We start from the raw sequence: 21502 nt of genomic DNA, 5'->3' as shown, positions 1-21502 counted from the left end.
TCAAATGTGATTATACCAATGTGAGTACAAAGAGACTGTCAGAAAAAACATTTTCAGCTCTTCTACCCAGGCTAGTGTTGATATTCAGACCTTTCTTGCCTTGGAATGTAGCAATTTCTGGTTTAAGCCAGCGCTATGGTGTCCAAATATGTGTTTTCTTTTAGATTCTACATACAGTAGTGGTGATGATGTAAATGTCTAGTCATACTTATTGAGCTTACTCATGCGTATTTACAAGTTTTTTAAATTATACCTTGAATTTACACATTCTATTTTAATGATGTGTTGCAAGTGCATGGGCAAATATTGGCCAAATATACAGCTGTACAGACCCTCAAAATAAGCACGGTTGTTTTTGTACAGGGTGTGCATCACTGCGCATTCTGTCTTTCCATCATCATTGAAAATGGAATCCAAGTACATTTTTATAAATGAGGTCCCTGAGGTACTTGAGCCTGATTGGATTCCTAATGTTTTACAGGGTCTAATTAATTGCTGTTCACTCCACCCATTGAGTTTAACAGCCTATTCCAACTGTTCAGAGACTTTTTGATGAGAGAAGGAGGTCTGTTTGGACATTTAGTCTGGTTCATACTCCAGCACAAAATAATGTATCAGTGCTATAGTTTAGTATATGAATAATATTGCCTTACTGTCCTGAATTTATCGTCATCTTTTCTGACAGAGCATATTCTAGCTTAACTACCCCACTGCTCACAAGGTAAGCCACAGAGATTAATGTGATGTTTGAAATGATTTATGTTATTATAACTTCCTTTTTGTCAATAGATGTCCTGAGGATATTATTTCAAGGGTGTTCTATTGGAACAATAATGCTATCAATGACAGTAGACCTTTTATAAGCGATTCAGTGATCCCATTGCCTGAAACCCAACAATCATACCTAGATTAAAAAAATAGGTTGTTTGTCATTTCAAAAGGGATTGATATGAGAAGTTTTTTGATCTGCAGTCTCTATGGTTAAGGCTTGGTTAAGGTAAGACAACTAAAACTGCTTGGTTAAGGTTAAAGACAGACAAAAGTTATGATTAAAAAAAACATTAAATGCAGGTCTTTGACAGGCCACAAAAGACCAGCATGAAAGATGTGCTCCATGCCCATCCACTACCCAAATCCTCCATTACCTTACTTTTCTTCTCTCTATACAAAGGTCACTGTTTCACACACTGGCATTGGATATAAATTGTTTGATGCGAAATCATCCAGTATGAACCCTGGTATTCCTACCATCCCATTTCCTACCGTCAATCAACTTTGGTTTCTTTTAACTATGGCCTCTTTTCCCAACCTTAACCATACCTGAACTCCAGTTTACTTGCCATAATCTGGATCTTTTCCCAACCTTTAGGGCATCAGTATGGTTCAAATAAAGTTCTTTATGGATCTTTATAGATAATTGAACAGCGTCTAAAACCCCTCCCCCCACACCTTTCCACTGTTTTTTTGAAGCCTTCCAAAATTGACAATCCAACAAGTGGGTCTGCTTCACACATGATTTGCCAGGTATGTGATGATAAGAAGGTACATAGGATTTGGACCTCTCTCTCAAGTTTCTTTTTTTTCATTCTCCACACAGCTACTTCTGTCACTTTTTCAGTGCACTAATGAGTTCAACACCATAAATGCCATTAAGGCAAGTCTGTCCAAAGGTTGCCTACCTCTGAGTGTGGCCATTCAGAACAAGTATAAATGCTTTTACCATTAGACACAGGTGAACGCACTTTGTACAAATTAGATCATTTTGAGCAAACTCCAGCCTTAACCACACCATAGTTTCCATGCACAAATATTGTAGAAAGATGGAGTTTGAAAAATGTTGACATTGAACATAATCTGGGGCTTTGCAGAATCTTCCAAAATCAGCATCTTGTCTGTTTGATTTGAACAAACTACCGACACAGTCGTTTTTCTGGAAAGGAAAGTCTGTTGAAATCTATTTCTAAATGCCTCAGATCTGTGTTGAATCTCTCTCATCATGTAGCATTACTGGAACGGCTCAACTGATATGTGTGTCCATAACTTCACCAAGCTGCAACCCACACAGCTCTGCTTGTATTTAATTCATCACAGCTAGTCTCTTTCCCCCCCTTTTCTCTTCTCCTTCTTTCTTCCCCTCCTGCTCTGTGGTGCTCTGCAGGTACATCCCCTCTATCGCTATCCATTCCATTTACTCTCCATATCTGCACACCTTAATGAAAGAGCACCAGTCTTCTTGTATTTTAATCAAATACATTACGCTTTTGACATGATTCAGTGCTTACAGCTGCGGGCCTTTAGAGAAGATATTAAAAGCCATCTGACGGTTGCTAAAGCACGTGTGCACTTCACAGATTCTGTCTAATGTATTCATGTAGCTTATCACCATTTCCACTACTTAACTATTTTATAGTGTGTGTTGGCACGTACAGCACTCTGACATATTAAAACTTATTTTTTTGCTTGGGTGTTTCTGTCAGCTAAAACCCTTTTTCATTAGCTAATGATGGCGTTTATATTTAAAACACTCCATGTAAATGGAGCAAAACTGCAGCCTAATAGCTGAACATATACAGTAGTTAGTAGAGACCTCTTCTTGTAACAAGGGGTAATTTACTCTATTGATCTGTGTGTTCAGATAATGATGATGTTCCCTGTGTTTTCTCATTACCGGCATACTACTGATGTTTTCTATTACCGTACCTGCCTGCTACTACCAAGTCTGACCCAGACAGTCAACAGTCTCCTTTATGACTTGTTTACGTTCGCACAGCTATTACCTCTAATGTGGTGGTGCGTTGTGATCATCACCATCCGTTAAGGGAGGACCAGCGCACAGTGCAATTGTCCGTTTCAGCTCCGTCGCTCCTGGAAGCTTCTCGGAACAAATTAAAAGCATGCTTTGGCTGCTCAAACAATTACAGTGGTTACAGGAGACGCACAGCAGTGACATATGACAGGAGATATGTGGCAAAGGGCGTGATTTGCACTAATGAACATAGAAAGCCTCAATATAAATAATACACATGCAGGCACAGGCTAGCAGTGTGTTCCCACACTAAATATTGCTGGCTATGATCTCTTCTCATCACTGTGCATCGAAAACAACTGATCCTATTTATTGGAAAGGTGTTGTTACAATATGTGTGAGTGAAATGTTGTGTCAGCTGTCAGGCTCAGCATTGATGCCGTTTGCTTGATTTCAGTTTCTATCTAAATCAAGCAGTGTTGGCAGCTTTCTCTGTGTTTTTGAAGTACCTGCCAGTAAATGTGCACATGTTCAACAGTGTGTAGTTCTGAATGTGTGTATGTTTGTGTGTGTCAGACTTTTCTTTATGAGGCCTAAAGAAGGGAAATCTTACAAAATGAGGATATTTCTGTTGATTCTCACCTTAAAGAAGTGTATTCTGGGTTATTTCTGGGATAGGGTTGTCAGGTTGCAGTTACAGGATTAGGGTTAGGTTTAAAACATATTATGGACTATATTATGATTTTTGTGATTTTCTGTTATTTGTATACTGTTATAATGTCGGATATCTGTGCAAAACATGGTCAAAGTTCTAAAACGTATGTAGGACTGCTCCCTGCCAGTCAAAAGCCAGGGTTTCAACCTGCTCTGAACGTTTAGTTTGCAGCAGTTTTTTCTACCTTGCCGATGATCTGACATCAACTCGTGGAGACGGAGGGGGCCCTTAAAGAGACAGGAGATAAAATTACCTGTGTCAGACAGAGGCTGAACTGAGGGGCTGCATAAGGGGTCAGCGTGAGTTAAATAAGGAAGTTTTTTTAACCTTGAGTCACGCAATGATATTCCAGTAGAGCCCAAGATTAAAAATTTATACCTGGAAATGTGCATGATATGCCCCCTTTAAGTTGTTATACTCAGTGTAGGAGTAAGGAGCAATAGTCTTTGGAAAGTTTTGCTCCAAAATAAACTTGCACCTCTCAGAGACAGAAGAAGAGACATGTATGTGTGTCTTCCTACAGGCATTTGTGTATGACTTGTTTCCAGTCGAACCTAATAGTCATATTGACTCACTGAGAGGAACATTCTTAGGCTGCGTTCAGACCAAAACCAGCAGTGCAGCACTATGGTGCAGGGGTCTGCTGTGGTGGTGTTGTTTGAGGTACCAGTGAGACAATGAAATACAATCTAGGAAGTCAAGTTGGATTTAAAGATGAATACATTTTATCAGAAGCCAAAACACTGTAAAGTGGTTTGTAAAACTCACAGATAGAATTTCACAACTCTGGAGAGTTATCATGGTGGCAACTGTTTTATCTTTCATCGTGGCTGTCGCGAGGTAAACAGTGGAATACAGCATTCACATTACAAAGTAATTGACCATTTGCATGTATGTTATTGGCCAATGCAATGTGAAGTCGGGTTGTGTTGCCGCAAAAGTTGAGCCCAATTCACCTTTTTGCAGTCAGTCTGTAAATACTTTCTGACTTCCCTACCCTGTCTGTGACAGTTTATTGAAGACGTACAGTCATTTTTAGAAAAAGGCCCCGTAATTTCCCAAAACAGCTGGGCACTGTAGTTTTTAGTAAATGTTACTCAAACAGGAGGAAAAAGTGTATTTTTTAGGAAATATTTTCAGCAGCGCATTAATATCACTTGCTTTTCAAAACTCACTTTTCACAGTAATACAAACACTGCTATGAAAAAAAAAATACCATCATCTAATGTTGCAAGACCTTGAGTTATAAAGACCAAAAAGCATAGATTTCAGTAATAAAAAGCAAAGCAGTATCATACTCATGTCTCTGCTGGATCACTGTTACCCTCCAATTGTGGAAATTTTACTTTTACTGTTTTTATCCATAAATCAATAGTAAAGAAGACTTGTGTTGGAGGAGACAGACAGTGTTGTTGTAACTCGGATTACTAACACGGAAGAAAAATTACATGTGTATTTGATATCCCACTTCATACAGAATGGATTACTGAACATGTTACACTGTCTATGTAGAGGCTAAATCGACATTTATTATTATATATTTTTTAAATGTATTGTGTCTATAAATATATGTGTTGTGTCTATCATAGAGAGGATTTGAATGCTGCTTATGGCATTACTGTCCACAAAAGACTGAAGTGCAGTGACGCATTCCCTGATGTGATTTTGAAGCCATTAGTGTAGAAGTAGAAGACAGTATAATCAGTATAATAGCATAATGTTCAGACATGAGATGACCTGGACAGCTTTGAGTGTTTTTGTTGATTCTCGCACGGCATAATATACAAGTTCCCTGCTTATCTGACAGGCCTATTTTTATGAATAGACTACAAAAGCCTGTGATTTTCTGAAATACATTCAGCACAGAGAATGAAAATATGAACTCCACGATTTGCTTGTAATAATTACTTCACTACTCGCAGAAGTGTCGAGACGCCAAAGAATAATGAGAAAGCAGATTGGAATATAGTGCCTTTGCTTTGTTTGCAACCTTTCCACCACATTGACTTTGTCTGGTAATTGTTAGAGCAGAAACATGACAGATGAAGTAAACAAGTTTTACTCAAGTGTGTGGGTATTCATTTACTCTTCAAGTCTGGCTCCCACCAGCTGGCTAAATGTGGCTAAATATGATTCTTTCAAACCTTTCTCAGAATATTTACAATTTTACTTAAAATATGAATGATTTCTGTGTTTTCATGAGTTACTCCAGAAACAATTTGTTTTGTTTTTCTTCTCAAAGTCACCATTTCAAAGTTGGTCATTTGCTAAGATTACATCCAACTGGGTAGCTCTGGATCCGAAAAGTGAAGCCAGTGTGGACGTGCATTAAACTAGTATTCTTTCTAATGGCCAGCAGGGGGCCACTCCATTAGCTCTAAAAATAGGTCCAATTGTGTGGAAATCTTTGAGAAAATGACCCTACTTCTCACTTGATTTATTACCTCATTAAACACTTTACTAATGAGTTTATTGTTTCAATCGCTAGTTTCAAGTCTTCTTCATTACAGCATGATGTTCATTTTGTAAAATGTGGTCCCATTTAGAGTAAAATAGATGATAAAGCAGGGTATGTTTTAGGGCTTTGCTATGTTGTGACTGACAAGCCACTACCACGGCAACAACATTGATTAGGTAACGTAACAATGGTGTAACCCCGGATTCACAGAGCAAAGGTGTAACTGTCACTATTTCAGTGTGTTTTCAGTTCATGAGAGTTAATTGTAACATTTTGGTCACCCAAAAAAGTCTTTTTCAGCATTTAGTTGAACTAAAAGACTCTCTAAGGAATTAGATGTCCAGTTTTTCCAGTAAGTATATTTTGTTTTAATGGTTTTAAGCCTGTTTTTCAATAGCAAAAAATAGGATTAGCATTAGCATAATCACAGTTAACCATAGACTGTAAATGCATCATGCTAACCAAACTGCCAGCTACTGTTGGGGTTAGCTTCACCCTCTCGTCCAAATATGATTACTTCTGGCTCCAAAAATCCAAGATGGTGATGGTCAAAATGCCAAACTCGAGGCTTCAAAGTGGGAGTCCACAAACCAATGGGTGACATCATGGTGACTACGTCCATTATTTTTTTACAGTCTGTGATTACATTACATATAGCTACTATGATGTTCTCTTGTGTTTTGCTGTTGTGAGTACTTCCCTAGCCGGGGATTATCCCAGGAGATGAAAGAATTACCAATTAGAAAGGAGCTGCTTAGCGGCCACTCCGTATCTAGCTTTCACTGTAAGACAAACACGATTATTCTCCTCACCTCTGTCATTCCAACCACACTCCACTACCTGTGCCTCCCAGCCAGCCTTTACCCATTTACTCTGACATGAGCAATCAGCCTGAAGAACAGATATTGGCTAGGAAAAAAAAACCTGTCATCTTGTGTACTGAGTGTACAGTGTTTGCTATGTGCAACAGTCACATGAAACAATAGTGTGAAGATATAATGCAGGCAGGAGTAACTCAATGTTCCAGCTGATCTTTCTCTGTTATGTGCTTCATAATTGTACTTTGTGGCGAAAATGTCCACATACTTTTATATGCTTTTTGTCTTTCATCTGTTTTTCATTATTAGGCCCCTTAGTGCCAATTTAGACAAATCTTAATTGGAACTATATATACTGTCCAGAACAATTACATTTTAGATGATGTATGCCTCCAACTTTGTGGCAACAGTTTTGGGCTGAATGGAAGCAAATCCCTGCAGCCACGTTCTAACATCTGGTGAAAAGCATGAAAACAGAAGAGTGGAGGCTGTCACAGTGGAGACTATTCTCATAAGACAGCATTTCTCATTTGTTCAAATGCCTAAAACAACCTATATTTACCTGACAAGGACCTCTAGTAGAAGGCTCTCATGATTCTCGTCTGTCAGGATGAAAGACCAAAGTAATGTGAGGTTACATGTCGAAAAGCTAAGTCAAGGGCAGCTGGGCGTGATGTACGTACTTGAAGAGATTTCACGTCTCATCTTATAGACCTCTTCACTTCTGATTGACTGGTGAGGAGCCATTTAACCTCTGCAGGGTCATTCATTTCTTGAGAGTGGTTGTAGATACAGATACTTTTGACTGTCAAATAAAGTCAAGAAATAAAGACATACAGTAGTGTGATGTATTTATTATCACCACAAATTAGGGAGAAGGTAGAGCTGGATACATTGGACAACAAAGCATCTTTGACACGGGAGATGTCTGCTCTCAAACTACTGTTGTCACCTAACCTTAAAGCTGCATTAGTCCATTTTTTTGTTTGTTTGTTTTTGCAGCCATTTGGGGTTAGAATTCCACAATAAGCTAAAAGTCATGTTTGACATATTGCAGCTTTATAGAGTTGTTATGGCCAACATGTTAGCAAGCAGTTGCCTCCCATCCAGAGCAACACTAGCATTCATTCATGTTTCTGTCCACCTGGCAAATGTTTTGTCCAATATTCACTCTCCTTTTTAGCTCTGTTTTGGTCCCCACCAACTGGCTCCTTAGCTTCTAAATGTTCACCAGCTCATCGCTAACTTTGTCTACAGTTTGTTTCTGGGTAGGTAGAGTACAGTGAGTTTATTAGAGCTGTTTTGCTGCCTACTAGAGCTGGAAGTTAGGCTAATGGAAGTAACAAACAGTAGGGCTGTGTGCCATGAAACCAAAACAACAAGTTGAAAGAAGGTAAAACACTTGATAAACTGAGGGGGCTGAAGAGTCAGATGATGATTCTCTGTGGATTCATCACCATGTGCGACACCTTTCACATTATACATAGTAATTTGATTGATTGATCATATAAAAACATAAATGAGTGTCACTTTAATCAAGTAGTTTTTGTGTGAAAATCTAGCTAAACCTCAATTGCAGCACTAGCAGATCACAAAGCAGATATGAATTATTTTGGAATGCAATGACAAATGACAAATTTTGTTGTTCAGGTTTGGCTGTCCACATGTGTCCATCATTACCAGGCTGCTCGATTTTCTTTATATCGGATGCTTTTCAGAGGAACTACACAGAGAGTCCATAGACCTCTTTACCAATTTTTCCTCATTAATAATAACCAAAGGAGGTCTTAAAGGAGATGAGATTTTTCTGGCCTTTTCAGGGGTCTCACCTCATCATCATCATCATTATCAGCCTTGCCAGGAAACCTAAAAGACTTTCCTTCACTCATTCCACTTTACCTTTTCGTCTTTGGGCACTAAATCCAACACACCTCTCTCCTCCAGCTCCACGTACTTATCTCCTCTTTGCATCGTTCCCTTTTCCTCTCTCTTTCTCCTTTCAAATCATTGATTTTTCAGAGGTTCTATAAAATATTTACAATGTGTGGGCAGACTTCTTTCTCTGGGAATTTGGGGGGGGGGGTTGTGATGATTTTGAAAGAGCAAGTGGTAAAAGGAATGAGGGAGAGGAGGGAAAGCAAAGGGAGTGGAAAGAGGAGAGGAAAGAGAGAGGCTAATAAGAGTGATAGAAGTCCGACCAAAGTCATGCTGAGAATATCAACGCTTCACTTTGAAACAACTCCCATTTATAAATAAATAAACAGTTACTGATAAAAATCATTATTGGAGTGCCATGATACTGTGTATGCTATGTAACTGCAGCGTCACTGGTTTGATTCCAGTCAGGGACGTTTGTTGCATGTCACACCCATCTCTCTCCCCTTGTTTCCTGCCTGCTGTCCAACAAAAGGCAAAAATACCAAAAGAAAATCATCATTAATGGCTTTTGTATTACCATGTTCTCCCCAAAACCTTGTAAAGTATTGATTGTGAGTGTATCCTGATCATTTCAACCTTCTTTTGTTCTTTTTTATTTTATCTTTACCTGCCCTTTCTTTTCACTTTAGGCTCCAAACTCTCCTTTGTGTGTTGAGCTGTTGTTGCAGTTTACAATATTGCGTCTCCCGCCTGCTTAGATTGCTGCCTAATTAAAAAAGCCCTCAGGACTGTTCTTGTGTAAATCACTGAGCTCTGCTGATGAGACAAGACTCCACAAAAACTTGACTTCCAAAGCTGTCAAAAACATGAGACAACAACATCTCCTTATTACTGAAACTAAAGCCCATACAGCTGTAGAAGACTTTAGGAGATTTTCCTCATTTCATCACTTTTTTAAAGTTCTTACTAAACAAATGATTCACTGCTCTGTCAGCCAAAAGACAGACTGAGGCAAACAAAATACACTTAAGCTTATGGTAATAACTGTTCCACACCTACATGTTCAAATAGAATTCATAAGCTAGTAAACATCATTCCAAGTTGTCTGGTTGGATTTCTTCTTTCTTTTCTGTAAGAAAATGATGTTTTTGAATAAACACATTGACATTTCTTACCTAAATATATTATTTTATTAATGAGGTTGTGTTTTCATCCAAATGCTGCATTTCATTAAGTGCAACATATGAGCAATGGCAGTTATTGTCTTTTATCCAGAGAGGTCTGTATTTGAATGCATTTTTAATATGTGGAAGGGAGAGTATTCAAGCAAAGAAGGGTATTAAATTGCTTTTTAATAGCTTAAGATTTAAGAAATTACAAGTTGATTTGGCTGGAGTTGGGTGGGCCAGTAGCCTCTGGTGGAATGGTCAGTTGATTACACTTTCTCAGTGAGCCACAGCTGGAATTTCTGCAATTAAATGAGTTTTTTCTGTTTTTAGTCAGTATTACTGTGCATTTATATGCTTGTGGGAACGTCCAATTTCCACTTTATTATTATTATCCAGGAGGACATTTGGTTTGCAGGCAGGCATTAAAGCCAGTCTATGTCACATTTAAAAGAAGAAAAACCACATTCATTCTATTACAAATGAAATATTGAACTCATAACAAATAAAATACATCCTTCCTCATTTCAGTACACTCAGGGGTTTTGTTGCTACAGCCTTACTTAATCTGGGATGATCAGTGTCTTGTGGTTACATATTAGCTAACTAAGTCAGCATTTATCACTATCCTGTTAACTACATGTACCTACCAACAGCATTTTGTAATAGATGATACTAGATTTTAGTTATAAGCTGCATCTACCAGCTGTGAACTGTGGAGAAAAAGATCTCCCAATCTGTATATTTAGGCAAGATGACTTGGTAACCATGGATTGAGAACATGAATGCAGGATTTTCCTTGATACATCAGACAATGAAAACAAGTTCAAAGAAGTGTGTTGAGCTTGTGTCTTAAACCATTTAACGGCTTGAATATTACACTACCAACATCTCTTTTTGTGTTTTTCTACCTGTTTGTCATTGTACATGAATTTGACATCCAATTGCATGAAGGTGCAGCATGACCTGCTGTCAGTCACCAGAATTTGATTTTCCTCCTCTTAGTTCATCTGTGTGAACATGACCTTGACCAGAACTAAAAAGACAACAATTGATCTTTTTTTCTTGGTCAGAATCAAGTGAGCAAAATTAAAGGCGTTAAAAGACCACAGAAAATTTGCAGTGCACTTGAGGTCTATTTCGGGATCTGTTGCTTCAGTTTCAATATGTATATAGTTTCATATGATTGCTTTGATTTTTGTTACTAACTCTTCCTTGTCTGCTCTTCCTCAGGTGGGAGGGACCATGTACAACACAGGCCGCCACGTCTCTCTGCGATTGGACAAGGAGCACCTGGTTAACATCTCTGGTGGGCCTATGACATACAGCCATCGTCTGGAGGAAATCCGGCTACACTTTGGCAGTGAGGATGGCCAGGGCTCCGAACACCTGCTGAATGGACAGGCCTTCTCTGGAGAGGTGTGTGTGTGTGTGTATGTGTGCATGTTTTTGTTCCCTCTTTGGGACCATTTCTGGTATAAACACCAACCTTGTCAGGACCAGCAGTCCTCATGGGGACCAAAACCCAGTCCTAATGAGACAAAACGTCATTTCTGAGGTCCTGGTTAAGGTTTAGGGTAATGTGTAACTAGAGGTTAGTTTAAAGTTAGGGTTAGGGTTTGGGTTAAGCTGTCCACAATGAATGGAAGTCAATGAAATGTCCTAACAAGGATAGCTGCGCAAACCTGTGTGGCGATTGACTAAAATGGACTTTTATGGAAAATCACTGGCCAAGATGACTGCAGTACACACAAAACCAGTCAAGGCCTGTGTGTGCGGGTCTGCGGTGAGGCCAGACACCCTGGAATTCACCTCATTTCAGCAACAGCAGGAGCTCTGCCATGATGAGTTTGTCAGCCCAGATTTCTCAAAAATATCAAGGTGAAAATACTATTCTGTTAATTGCACACATCTCCATGGTTACCGGCCTACTAAAATGAAGCAGAATTAAAGTTATAATATCGTTCCCTTTTGACTGGATAGCATTTGGAAACTTAGTAGGCTATCTCATTGACAGATGACTGTCACATTGACAGATATCCTTATTTAAAGGCTACTTGGGGGCAGCAGAGTACGTTATCAACATAACATCTGACATAATATCAGTTTATAAAGTTCTTATACAAAATTTTTAGCAAACAGCTTCCTATTTATTTCAATCATTGTATTGAAGTTATGTAAGTTTACAGTTGAAGCTACTCAAACTGTTCTTGATGCTCTGAATGCCTGTTATGCTTTTACATTAAAGTGTAACTTTATTGTTACTTCTCACCTTGCTGCAGTGATGTACAGATGTACTCCAGGACCCTCTGATATCACTGTTGGGTGTGGTTACAGGTGCAACAATGCACATTTCTGACTACACCTGGTCAGAGGTGAAACAGGTTTCAAACTTGCAACCACAGTGAGTGGCAAAACATGACTTTTCAGCCTGCTTTTAAGTTACTCCTTATAAAAAGGACTGAGGACTGAGGACCCAGCTGATGATCTTGTGGGATGTCATTATGGTTTTACTTAGTTTTATTTTTCCACCACGTTGATTCAGTGTTGGTGTTAACAAGCTCACTTCTACCAGGTTAGGGAAATCCTTTTTGACTTCCTCAGTTTTAGCCCAGTACACGTTTCTGCATCTCACCATTTATGTCCAGTGCCAATGTTCAGTATCAATAAAGGAGGCAGTGTACCTTAAAAGTAAGCATGTCAAGGTAGAGGTAACAGAGGCATATTTAACATGTTCAGCTTTAATGCAGAAAATCACAGAGACCGAAAATTAATGTTTGCTTTTTTTCTTTGATGATGATCTTTCCCTAACGTTAACCAAGTGTTTTTGTTGTCTAACCCTAACCACACCTTAACCAGGATTGATTTGCGATAACCACACTCTTTCCCTAACCTCTTTGTGCTGAGCTGATGTAAAGCAGTAACAGGAACTCTGTCTATGCACAAAAACAAAACTTGGCAAAATATGGAAGAAGCAGCTAGAAAAGTGTGGCTAGAAAAAAAGCTGATAATTGGGACTGTAATTATTACTGCGGTATGGGTTGAAAAGATAACCCACATATGTGCACTGGACAGCATTAAAATCCCTGACCAGCTCATGTAATATTAAATCACCCACCCCCACCCCCCACCATCAAACACACACACACACACACACACATATAAATGGGAAGCAGAATTAAGTTCAGAAAAATTATTAATAGCAAAAGCAGTTTTTATGTTTTTTAAACTCAATCGTCTAAATTGGATCTTGATTTATGAAAACCTTAAAACTCCATTTCAGGTGTCTTAAGAAAATAAGTTATGATTTCAGCTTCACTATCATGTTTTTTTTTAATATTATTATTTCTAAAGCAGATTTTGAAAAGCTTTTTACACACCTTAATGAGACAGAATTCCCACAATCTGCAGAGATGGTGTGTGAGTTCTAACATGACGGCAGTGATTTAAGCAGTAACAAACTTGTCTCAGAGATGATGGTGAAGCATTTACCTCTTTCACACACACACATCTCATACACGCTGTTGCATGCTGCCATTTTAAAATCTTTGACGAGCGAAACAATTAGCTTCTGTGGCTTCAATTGTTCAACAAAATCATGAGTCACTCAGGCCGCTGCGTTCTACCACCATCATTATATGAATAACCAATCTGTGTGGCAACAAAATAATTGCAGTCTTGACAGGCAAATTTATTATAATTAATGATAATAATTTATCCTCGCTCACATTCTGAGAGCTGATATTCAAATCATAATAAAACAAGTGTTTACTGCATCCTTCAGGGTGGAGGGAGCTGTAACCCACACTACAACCCACCTCTCACACACACACACACACATATACACACAGTTTATGGAGTCTTCCTCCAGGGCTTCATGTTTTATTTCACATATCCCTTCAACCACTGATTTGGCCTTTGTGGGTTAACACTGTGATGGAGGAGTTGTTCTGAACCCAATAGAAAGGCTTTGAAGAGATTTGCACTTTGCCACTGTTTTTGTGTCTGAAATGCGATGTCACCCTGTTGCCACATTGCACACAGCATCCCCAAGGCAGGCAGCTGAGAAGGATAAAGGTTGTGTGGATGGCAAATACGTAATTTCAGATGAGGATGGGAGAGCATCGTTCCTTTGCCTCTCAGGCTACACACAGCACAGGCTGGTCTTTCCCATCAGATTGGGAAAGCTTGTTGGGGCTGGACAGAGCATGAAGTAGTGTCATGCTGAAAAAACAAACTAGTCTTCTTCTGCATGTTTATTTTTTTTGGGGGGAGGGAGGGGGGGGGATCATTAAAGGGGACATATTATGCTTTTTCTGGATTTCTGCTATTTATATACTGTTATGATGTCGGATATCTATGTTAAACATGGTCAAAGTTCCAAAACTTGAGGTTAATATATGAGGAAATGCTCCCTGCAAGTTAAAAGTCTAGTATTCAGCCTGCTCTGAATGCTTTGATTTGCAACACTTTTTTTTACCTTGCCGACAAGCTGACGTTGAGTCAGATCATTGTGCATGCTCATAAACAGCTGTCTATTCTGTAGCCTTGGTTGCTAAGGTTGTTGCTAAGGTTTTTCTATGTGTTTGTGTTATCCACTGTCATATTTTGGATCAGATTCCAGCTCGAACATGTACAGATATATTTGAGAAGTTGACATTTTGAGTAAAGAATGAGAAAAACAAGTGAAATCCTGCTACTATAGTTTGTTTCTTAGTTTATTGATGTAGCCTCCAGAGCAGCTATTGGAAGCTGACCAATCAGAACAGAGTGGGCTTGTCAGGAGGGGGGGCTTAAAGAGACAGAAGCTAAAACTTCCTGTTTCAGACAGAGGCTGAACTGAGGGGCTGTGCAAAGGATCAGTATAAGATAAATAAAGTGTTTTTTGAACTGTAAATCATGCAACGATATTCCAGTAGAGCCTGAGATTATAAATATAGACCTTGAAATGTGCATAATATGTACCCTTTAAATTAATATTTTGATTTGCAGGTGACAATGTGTCATTTAAGTATTCCAATAAAAACATGTTAGAATTTAATATCAAAGCTAAGGCAGCAAGAGGCAGTGTTCAGTACAAGTATTAAAAATGAACCAATTCATTGTTCCATTTGAAAATGAAATTTTACATAATGGCTGGATTCTCCCAGGTGTTTTAAGTTCAATCTGTCAACCACTATAAAGTTATGAAAAAGACCATGAAAAAAATATTCATTTCATATTCATTATAAATTGGCTAAAATTAGGAAACACGTTGAAAGTTTATTTTGCACATTATCTGTCAGATGGAAAAATGAAATTTCAACATTCAATTTCATTAGCCATGTTTCCATCAGCGTAGAAAAGGTTGATGGAAATGGCAAAATTTGAAAAAATGTCCTCAATTTTGCAAAAAAGTTCTTTCGAAAAAAATCGAAAAATTCTGATGTTTTCATTTGATACTGTGTATATTGACAGTTTGAAATAAAGACTAAAACAAACACATTACATTTACATTTCTGCTCCACTGAAGAGATGATAAATAACAGCAGATCAGTATGGAGCGATGAGGAGACTAACACTCTTCATATTACTACCTGAAACAAAAAGAAATATCATATTCCCATCATGTTTTCTATGTTATTATTCACTGTTTCAGGTTTGACTGGCACTTGTTTATCTTGTTGCGCCCTCTTCTTCTGCAGTAGTATAATTGAAACTGACTGGAGAATTAGCGCCACCTGCTGCTTATCTCAATGAACCAACTCTCATTTTTTGCATAAGAGTAGAGGATGGAAACGCTTAAATTTGCATTTTCTTTTGCTGATTTTCTGAAAATTAAAATTTGCGATACATTTGGATGGAAACCCATCTAGGGTCATTTTATTAAACTTTTTAATAAACTTATTTTAATATCACCATTCATTACGCACACAAAAATGTAAAATAAAATTTCAGTTTGATTGAATGATTTCATTTTAACATTAGCATCCACAGACTTCCATATATTCTTTAGGGACGTTTAGGGACTCACTAGAGCCAGATTTTTGAAAGAATGTTGAGAATCGATGAAGCAGAAGATATCCTGACTTTTAGTCTCAAGTATTGGTCGAGCTCAAAAAATGCTCGATCCTGCATTTCCCTTATGCATTTTCAATAGTGTCTTTCATTAGACCATTTCTGCCTCTTCAATAGCTACGCCTATCCAACTCCACACTTTAAGTTTGTAACTGAGGCTTTCTGTAAAAATCTTTTAGTTTCAAGCCGAATCAATGCCCTAACCCTAACCCTGATGACATCATAAACTGATTTGAATTGATGTGAAAAATTGTTGGAGTGTTGACCAAAGCTATAATTCAGTCTTAAAGCCATGCTGTATTTATTGTATTTAATGTTAAGGGTTTGTGGTTCAAGGTGTAAATACAACCCTATTTCAGTCTCAGTCTCCAATAAATTACACTGAATGTAATTTCCAGAAGGGTTGCAGAAATAACACAGAAACTAACACAGCAATTCTTTTGTTAGACTTAGGAAAGCACAATGACCATTTTATTATTTTTTTTCTTTTGTCTGGTTTAAGAACCCATGACTTCATAGTGCTTTCTTCCCCTGTTGAAACCACAACCTTGCCCGAGGGCATGTGGTCCAAATTCAGTATCTGTCTCCAATCACAGTCTGTATTTAAGGAGTTCACAATTGCTGTTCTTTTCAGCAGAATAACTGGCTGCACCGCTCTGATAGACTGATAGTTGTAGCTACTGCTACTGTTGAACTGCCAAACCACAGGGAAAACAAGTTCAAGAGAGGTTGCTAACAGATGTTTTTTTTTTCTACATCCCATTCCCTTTTGCCATGTTCTCTTCTCTCAAACAACTGTTTCTGAGTGAAACGGCAACTAGAAAACATCCTCCGCCACCTCCCTCGATAGCCCACCCCAGCCTTTCTCTGAGCCAAAGCTGTGACTTCAAGGTCCAATGTGATGTTTCATAATCGAAAATGCAGAAAATTCTCTTTCTTTCTCTGCATCTCTCTGGCTCCCTCTCGCCCCCATCTGTAGATGAGTGGCTGTGCATGTCCTTGAAACGTGAACAAAGAGAGAAATATTAAAACTTTTTACAGCAAAGCATCCTTCTGAAATGGAATGAAAATGGCAGCCTGTGGGAGGACACGGGGTGGGGGGGTATGGCGCCATGTGCGTGCATGTGTGCATGCGCGTGTGTGTGTGGGAGCATTAACACTCCAAAGCCTTCGTCTTTAAATCATCCCTTTATATCTCCTAACTCATCGTGCCTTTTTCTCTGCCTTCCATTTTGCCTGATATTGTGTGTGTGTGAGTGTGTGTGTGCGCGCGCACATACAGTATCTGTGGTAGTAAAAGATCAAAATTCAAACATTAAAAAACATTAAACATAGCCATTACATAAATTTCATCTCTCAGATGGTACAAATACACACATACATACACAATTACTATAGACTTTGTTAGGATTAACCAGTGCATCAAAGATGTAATTCTCTACTTTAGCCAATCTACACATGCATTTGTATTCATAGGATTTCTTATCAGTCCTGAACAAGTACTTGTACGTTTATGCAGATGAATATATGACAGGCACTATAAAATGTTGGCACACACAATAACATCCTCATGATATTTGAAGTGACTGTATATCCACAGGGGCAGAATGGGGCAAACAGTAATGAACATAGTCTCCACATGCTTGATCTGACAAAAACAGTACAGTGTGTGAAGTTGCCAAAACGAAAGGACAGGTTCACAATTTTTCTGTCTTAAAACAGCAGTCAGGTGTCCATATGAACAGTGAAAGAGGTTTTCCTCGCTGTAATCATTCCTCCTGTTCATATTGGATATTAAAAGATCCCCTTCAAATGTGCTTTCAATGTAAGTGATGGGGGCCAAAATCCACAGTATGTCCACACAGTTGTTTTGTGCAAAAATGGCTTCGGCAGTCTGAGTTAGTCATATCAAGTGGATATCTGACACGTTTACAGTCTTTTTAGCAACAAATTTGTATTTCCTCGGACAATGTTTCCCTGTTGAGCTGCGGTGGAAGCATAGTAACAAAAAGAGGAACCTTGGCACTAAAAAGACAGTAACCTTGATATTAGCTTTTCATATATTTTAAATACATTTCTGCACAGAAGGAGGACTGTGGATTTTGGCCCCATCACTTACATTGTAAGTGCATTATGAAGGGATCTTGTAATGTCAGTGTTGACAGGGGGAATAATTATGGCAAGAAAAACCTATTTTAATGTTCATTTGGGCTCCTGACTATTGTTGGACAAATAAATCCATTTTGGTTTGCTTTAGGCACAAAAGTTTAAGTTTTAGGGAAAGATCATGGTTTGTGTGTCAAATTACAAGGGGAACTTTGTCGTCCTGGTTACAGTAATAAACTTAGTGAAGGGAATGATCACATTCATAAAAGAAGCCAATGTTGACTGAACCGAAAGAAGCCATAGTTTTTCCTAGAAGGACGTTCTCTCAAATTCTGATAATACTGAAGAAAAAATGAATAATCGTTTAACAGCTGTTCCTTTTCTAGTGATCGTGTATGGGGAAAGTGTATTTAGGTCAGTGTGCATCATGTGACCTGCAACTCTGACTGTGGCCAATACGCCAATATCACCTCACAGCCAGCTGCTGTTCCAGGGGGCTTGGAGATGACCCTTCTTTAGCAAAGGAAAAATAAGTAAAGTGCAGCAGCATTGCTTCCACCAACTCTGTTTACCTACATGTAATTATCTAGATAACGTATCCAGATACAGATTGCATTTTAATACCAGGTGGACCACAAACAAATGTTACCTAATCTGCTTTGTTCAGGTGATGTGTTCACACAGATTCAACAACAAACACAAATTAGACATTAATTAGAACAAGAAACATTAATTTAAAATGAATTAACTCCGAGTTGTAAATATATATGTGGAATATTAAACATGTATTCAAGTTGGTAGGTATGACTTTGTAAAGAGAGGGTGCATTTGTGTCACCATCATTTATAATCTTGTAAATATTGTTTTTATTGTGTATAATGAAACATTTGTCACCAGTATTGAGACATATTTCTCCCTACTTACTGCATATATTTGACCTGTCAAAGTCAGCACCGTGTTAGGAGAATATACTGAACAGCAGAAAATAGAACCGAATCATCTGCATACATAAAATGATTAATTATGAGATTACCAAGAACACTGTGTGTGTTTTTGCAGATGCAACCTCCTGTCTGAATATAGCGTGTGTTTATGAGGGAATGAAGGAGAGACGACTGTTGTGTATCGGCTGGCTGTCATACAAAACATTCCAGTACCGGGGGGGTTCATTTATGCTGTGCGTGTGTCCCCAGAGCTGCTTCACAGTCTAATCTGAAAATGAAACACCTTGGTCTTTTAATAAGTGCTAAAATATTCTAAATATTATTCCTCCACTGCAGGTCGGCTCATGTTTTCACACACTCAGAGAACACTCAGCCATCCTATTATCCTCTGCTAAAAAATCTTCAGGTTACTGTTTTATTTACATGGTAAAATGTGAATAAATGAGATGAATGTAGTATTTTATTTTTTGTTTGACCAACACAAAAGCTGACAGGCCCCTGATATCAATATTCTTATACCAATATTGAATTACTTTAATTTGACAAAAATCCATGAAGCACTGGATAATAATGAGGAATCCAGAGAAATCCAGTCAAAATGTGACAATAGTCAAGGTTAAAGGCCCAAACTGGTGATTGTTTGGGTGTATACTTTACTGTACTGCCGACACTTTTCTAAAGTGCTGAGATTGATTTCCTTACTCCCAGGCAATCACTGCTTTGTGTTCATTTCAGTCCACTGTACTTGAAACGTAGGTGATCCATCACAGGGAAGAATTCAGCTCTTTTAGTTTTTGTCAAAGTTATGTTGAAGTACAGTCACGCAGGGACTATATTGCAAACACTTGCTGCTGGTGCGTTCAAGGACACTCTGACATTTGAGTGAACTAACAAAAAATCAACTTTAATACTACACACAACCATATTTACATCTGTTTCTTGGATTTCCATACTAGTTTTATTGTTTATCTTTTAAAGATGATTTTCTGACAATAGTTAATGATTGCTTTTCACCAAATGACATCTTCAACTTTAACTTTATTATCCTTGAGGGGAAAATCTGTCTTGCAGCCAGGTAAAATATAGAACATACAGAGACTTAGGAACACAGACTAAGATGCATAAAAACTCAAACATCAGATCTCACACTGCAAAAATGTCATTAAGTCTCATATTTCTGCCTTAAAATGAGATTTTTCTTAAAAATATGATAACATAACCACTTGATCTCACTGCAGTTTCTCTTGTTTCATGAACAATAGTGTCCCTGGTTCGAGTCTGTCTGGGAACTTTTGTTGTACGTCATGTATTCCTGTTTCTTGTCATCTCTATTTTTGTCAACTCTCTAATAAAGTCCCCCCAAAAAATACTTAAGAAAATGCACCAGCAAGAGGGAGTTTTAAATATGGTTCATGTTCACAACTGCAGTGACAAAATGACAAAATAACTTTGAAAAAAATAATAAAATAAAGGTGACTTGATAGTGTCAAGTCTCTGCTTCAACTCTGCAACTTGATTTTTATGTTGTAATAAAATGGATGAAAAACAGTGACAGCCTAACAGTCTACAGCCATGCTAGCAGCTCTGTGGGGCTGTGATAATAAGGCACAGCAGAGCTTTGAGCTAAATGCTAACGTCAGCATGATCAACATGCTGATCTTGAGCAGGTACTGTATAATGTTTACCACGGTTATCTTCCTTTCCCTTGTTAGCATGCCAAAATTTGCTAATCTCCTCTAAAAAATGAGACAATAGAATTGCTCACACTAAACAGTGCAGCTGAGGCTGATGGGAATGTCATTAGTTTTTCAGGTTTTTGGTCATAAACAGGGGATTGGGAAAATTCCATTCCTTCCTTGGACTTCAGAGTGATATATAAACATAGTGCTTCATTCATTTGAAAAAAATGTTACCTGTGAAGATAATCCATGCAGCGTTTGTCAATGCAACATAATTGGCAAAACAATTAAGTTATATATGAATGTAATTTCTAGGAGACAGGGTTGAACATTTCAACATGCTAATGACACTACAAGCCAGGGTACCACGAATATCTGTACAAAAACTTGTGCCAATCCATTCCATAGGATTCATCCTCTGAGAGCATGAATATTTCTACTATGTTCCATCTAATACTGTATTTGTCAAGAAATTTCAGTCTGCACAAAAGTGCTGAACTGACCAACTGATTGACGTCGCCACCAGAGTGCCTTCAGCATGGCTAAAAAGCTATACTTTCGTAAATGGTTGGCAATGATAGAAGAAAGATAGAAGTTTGTAGTCTTTACAAAAACAGGCAATCAGCCAAACAGCTTCACATCCAAGATTTCAGAATTAGTCCAATGTGTAGTATTTTAATATTGACCTTGTACAGCTTTTTCACATTAGCTAAGGCTAACATTTACTTGAAGAACAAAATGAAAGTATAAAAGTTCAAACTCCACTCCAACAGCTTGTAGTTTTTATCAAAGGTGACCATGATTATGAAGAGCATCAAGAAAATCATATTTTAGAGAAATACAGACACAGAAACCTTTTCAGTTTACTGTTACTCTCTTGCTCTTCAATACTTCCATATGTGAGAGCTATCGTCCTTTAAAGAGCTATCATGTTT

General features: G+C 38.1%; 1 protein-coding gene across 4 annotated transcripts in view; it reads left to right on the top strand.

The window, feature by feature from the left end:
* ca10a (carbonic anhydrase Xa) overlaps nt 1–21502 on the top strand; it is a 257388-nt gene that overhangs the window by 217680 nt on the left and 18206 nt on the right. For all 4 annotated transcript variants that reach the window (XM_067576439.1, XM_067576440.1, XM_067576441.1 and 1 more), the window contains one exon: nt 11015–11200. In XM_067576439.1, coding sequence (XP_067432540.1) covers nt 11015–11200 — 186 coding nt within the window. The remainder of the gene's footprint in view (nt 1–11014; nt 11201–21502) is intronic.

Source organism: Thunnus thynnus, chromosome 20 (assembly GCF_963924715.1).
Source record: "Thunnus thynnus chromosome 20, fThuThy2.1, whole genome shotgun sequence".
In the NCBI taxonomy this organism is placed as follows: Eukaryota; Metazoa; Chordata; class Actinopteri; order Scombriformes; family Scombridae; genus Thunnus; species Thunnus thynnus.
Note: the sequence above shows the minus strand (reverse complement) of the source record. Positions and strands in the feature narration are given on the sequence as shown.